Source organism: Nannochloropsis gaditana (assembly GCF_000240725.1).
Source record: "Nannochloropsis gaditana CCMP526 unplaced genomic scaffold scaffold354, whole genome shotgun sequence".
In the NCBI taxonomy this organism is placed as follows: domain Eukaryota; class Eustigmatophyceae; order Eustigmatales; family Monodopsidaceae; genus Microchloropsis; species Microchloropsis gaditana.
This window is the reverse complement of record NW_005803599.1, coordinates 7134-11094: the sequence shown is the minus strand read 5'-3', so window position 1 is coordinate 11094 and position 3961 is coordinate 7134. Positions and strand designations below refer to the sequence as shown.

The 3961-nt window shown below is 48.1% G+C and overlaps 1 protein-coding gene across 1 annotated transcript in view; it reads left to right on the top strand.

Moving 5' to 3' along the window:
• The window catches only part of NGA_0381300 (uncharacterized protein), a gene marked incomplete at both ends in the record, with an annotated part of 552 nt that extends 104 nt beyond the window's left edge, over nt 1-448 (top strand). The window contains 2 exons of the mRNA XM_005854891.1: nt 33-139; nt 308-448. Coding sequence (XP_005854953.1) covers nt 33-139; nt 308-448 — 248 coding nt within the window. The remainder of the gene's footprint in view (nt 1-32; nt 140-307) is intronic.
• Between the last annotated feature and the right edge of the window lie 3513 nt (nt 449-3961).

The following is a 3961-nucleotide window of genomic DNA, read 5'->3' as shown; positions in this document are numbered from 1 at the left end:
CCTCCCTCCCTCCCTCCGCGCCTGCACGACAGGTGACCTTCACCCGGACAACAATGCTGCCTACTTGGTGGCTTCCATTTACATCCCATTCGCCGTCTTCGCCGTCGGGAACTTCGTCTCCACGGTCGCCGAGTACTACGTAAGCACACAAATCCTCACCTTCCTCCCTCCCTCCCTCTCCTCTGCCTTCCATTCCTGCCTCGTCACACCCAACCACTGACGTGGAGAAATACCTTAGGCTGTCTCTCTTCACCCCCCTTTCTCCCCCACGTCTTTTCTTCTTTTCTTCCTCTCCTAATCGTACCAGATGCAAAAAAGCGAAAGGAAACGACGCGCGGAGATCCTGAACCGGAAATATGCATTCGAAGAGCTGTTGGCCATGGACGAGAACAACGACGGGAGCGTGGATATCATGGAGTTTACGATCTACTTGTTGAAGCTGTGGTAGGGTGGGAAGGGAGGCAGTACTAGATAGGAGGAGGAACGAGGCAAGCATGATCGATGACGTTGTTCGATGCAATTCAGAGGACAGAAGCGGGGGGGAACTGGACAAAAATGCCCGAAGAGGGAGGCGTCAGAATATCTCATGCAAGGCGTCTCCCCCTCCTCTCTTCTACCCCTCCTTCCTTCCTCCCTCCCAACCAGGGGCATGGTAGATGACGACATTCTCGAGGCCATCAACGCCCGGTAAGATCTCTTTTTCTGTGCAATTTTTGGTCTGAGGGTCACTTCAATGACCCTGGGTGCATATCATCTCCCAATTTGACATCGCTCCTCCTTCCGCCGTCCTGGCCATCGCTAGCTTTTCCCTCCCTGTTGCTTCTCCTATCTTTGTACTTCACTGCCCGCATGTGTTCTTCCTCCCTCTTTCAGGACTTGACATCCTTCCCCCCAGAATCGTCTCTTTCTCTTTTCTCTTATCCATCTTTCCCTCCTTCTCCCCCTCTCTTAATCAGTTTCCGCGAGCTCGACACCGACGGTTCGGGAGAGCTGACAAAAGAAGATTTCATAGAAGCCGTGTCAGATCCAGAGCGACGAGCCATGCTCCGCGCCTTGAGTCGATCGGCAGGGAGTCAGAGAAGTACTCCGAAATCGTAGGGCTAGGATCCTCATCTTGTCAATGTTTGCCGTACCACGAGGAGTGCTGCGAAACACATGGAAGAAAATGTGTGTTTCTTATTGAAATAAGTGGAAGATAAGGTCTCTGTCTAAACATCGACGTACAAAATGACTCTGCGAATTCACAGAGGAAAACGCAAATGACGAGGTGTCCAGCAACATCTCACATTTACTCGCAAACTATAAATACTCGATTGATTCCCACACGCCCTTGCTCTCGTACATCTCCGATCCATGTGCAAAAAGATGCTCCGCTCAAGAAACAAGAAATTCGTACTCTTGCTTCCTTTTAAGCCTACTTGTCTGGAACTGTCGTTGACTTCTTGAACAGCCGTGCGTAAGGATTGGAACAAACAAACAGCAGCGCCCGCACCTACTTTTGTAGAGAGAATGCAAGTAATATATATCAAAACCAATATGAAATGCCCATATGATCTAAGTAAGCTTTGGGGACCTCTGATGTGTCACTTTCTTTTAGGGTTATTTTTGTTTGATGTGATATGATAGCGACGAGCTGATGCTTCCTGACACATGATGGAATCTTCATAACTGGGATGTCGCTCAGAACTCCGTCTTTTGCCGTCAACTTCCTTGCGTCAAAATTATATGCTCTGTAGACAGTACAGTCTTAGTCACACCTCCCCAGAATACTTTGTTGAAGGCAGCTTGCATGTGACAAGCACCCCCAATATTTGGATATGGTTCTTACGGAAAGCACACAGAATAGAAAAGAAGTGGTGTGGGACGAAAAGCACGTAAAAAAGATGGCATCGATAAATAACATTGAACAATAGGTATCCGGACTAAATTGGAAACAATGAATGATGGAGGAGGAATGAGGTGATCAAAATTGCAAAGATAGTGCGCCACCCATCTCTCAACTCCTAGAAGAATGGAAAAGAAAAGTTAAGAAGAAGACATCCATGTAGGGCGCATTTATTATGGATACTTTGAACGCACGTAACCTTTTCTTGCAATTTGTCGTAAACCCTTTGCACGCACTATGAAAGCATTCGAAGGCACTTGTCGTTATAACGACTTTCAATCATCACAATCAATTGTAAAAGCAAAATTTATCTTCACTCTGAACACTCTCAGGACCCTAAAGTATAACATCCCCTGAAATTTGCTAGACCTCAGACTTTGAGATGGAATTAGTCATTTTTTTTCAAATTGACCCGATATTCTCCGGGCAGCCCGAACCGTTACATCGAGCCGTTCCATTTGGAGCTAGATCGATTGCGAGCACGACAGGTGCTGAATATTTACCTGCCATTTTCCCCGTAGTTTTGGGATCATTGTAGTATTAGGAGCGAGTATGAGACAATACTTAAGATATTGGCAGCCGACATATGCCTTTTATTTTACATCTGTTACGAGGAATGTGAAGCAAGACTCTGATGCTATCGTCCTTGGCTTGATGATTGTTTCGGGTGCCTCGATACAAGCTTAACCCGTTCATTCCGAGCTTTCCCGGATTGTGTTCTTGACAGAAGAACTTACTACTCACACAACCACATATCGGAGATAGATGCCATGACGAGCACGGGCGAGGAGAGTGGCCAGGGGCGCCGAGCCTTGGAGTCAACGCCCCAGCAGCCGCCGTCGACCGATGCACCCCCTCCAATCAGTATTGGCATTGCAACGACTCATAACGTGGAAGAACAAGGCGCACAAGGAGGACGGGCAAGAGATGGACAAGAAAATAGGAGCGCACAAGGAGGACGGGCAAGAGATGGACAAGAAAATAGGAGAAGTATGAGGGCGAGCGGCTCCCACTCTCCATTGCGCTACGACCCATCTAACGCCCAGGCATCACTTTCCTCTGCCCTCCCTGGACCAAATTTGTTGAAGAGAACTACTTCAGAGTCTGTCTGGTCCCAGCTCCGGAGTGGCCATTTGCAGAACGTCATGGCCGGCCCTGCCCGATTGAACCTGATAAATCAACAAACCTATCGTCGATCCTCCGGTAATCGACGATACATCTCCATTCTTTCTTGTGATACTTTTGATTGTTCGCATTAAAAATGCTGGAAGGGACCGTGACATCTTCACACGGACACCCTCCGAAGCTTGTGCCTTTACTCTAGCAAATCCTCAACATATTTCTGCCTTCCATAGGAGTCAACAATTTCTTTGTCAGCGTCTCACTTTCACATTCTATGATCTATGTCTTTGTCCTATGCTTTTGAAAAAATAATGACCAAAATATCTGCTCCTCGTTTATTCTATCCTCCTTTTTCCCCTCAGTGCCTCGTCCAGACCATGGCGCGGCCTTTTCGTTGCTTTCCTCAACCCCCCCTCATAGTCCTCGGCCGTCCCTTTTCCAGTCCCAGCTCTGGACTGACGGTGCTCCAAGCGTGAAGTCGGGACAAAAGAGTCCAGTCAAGCGTGTTCGGGTGGCATCACCCCGGGCCGACGGCAAAGGGAGCAAGGCGGTGCGGGAAGAGAAGGAAAGAAGGGACGTAGATGAAGAAAAACGTATAAATTTGAAGCCTATAATACATAATTTGGAAGATCCTGAACCAAGTCAGGTAAAAAACATGAGGGTAAAAAGGAGAAGGGGCTGAGGGCGGTAAGATAGATATCTCAGCAGCAGCAGCGTGTACATCACCAAGGCTCATGTCCCTTCTGAGACAATTTTCTCTTTCTTTCTTCACACCTATTCTTCTCGTGGATACCTTAGCCCCCTACCATTGCACACTACCATCGCTCCATCATACGAGAAGCGTACGAGGAGGAAGGCCGCAAGGTAGGAAAAAATCTGAAGAGGGTGGGCCGAAGGGAGGGGAGGCGAGGTTGAAAAGTAGTAGCCTTGTCTAGCAAGTGATCCACGCAGCAG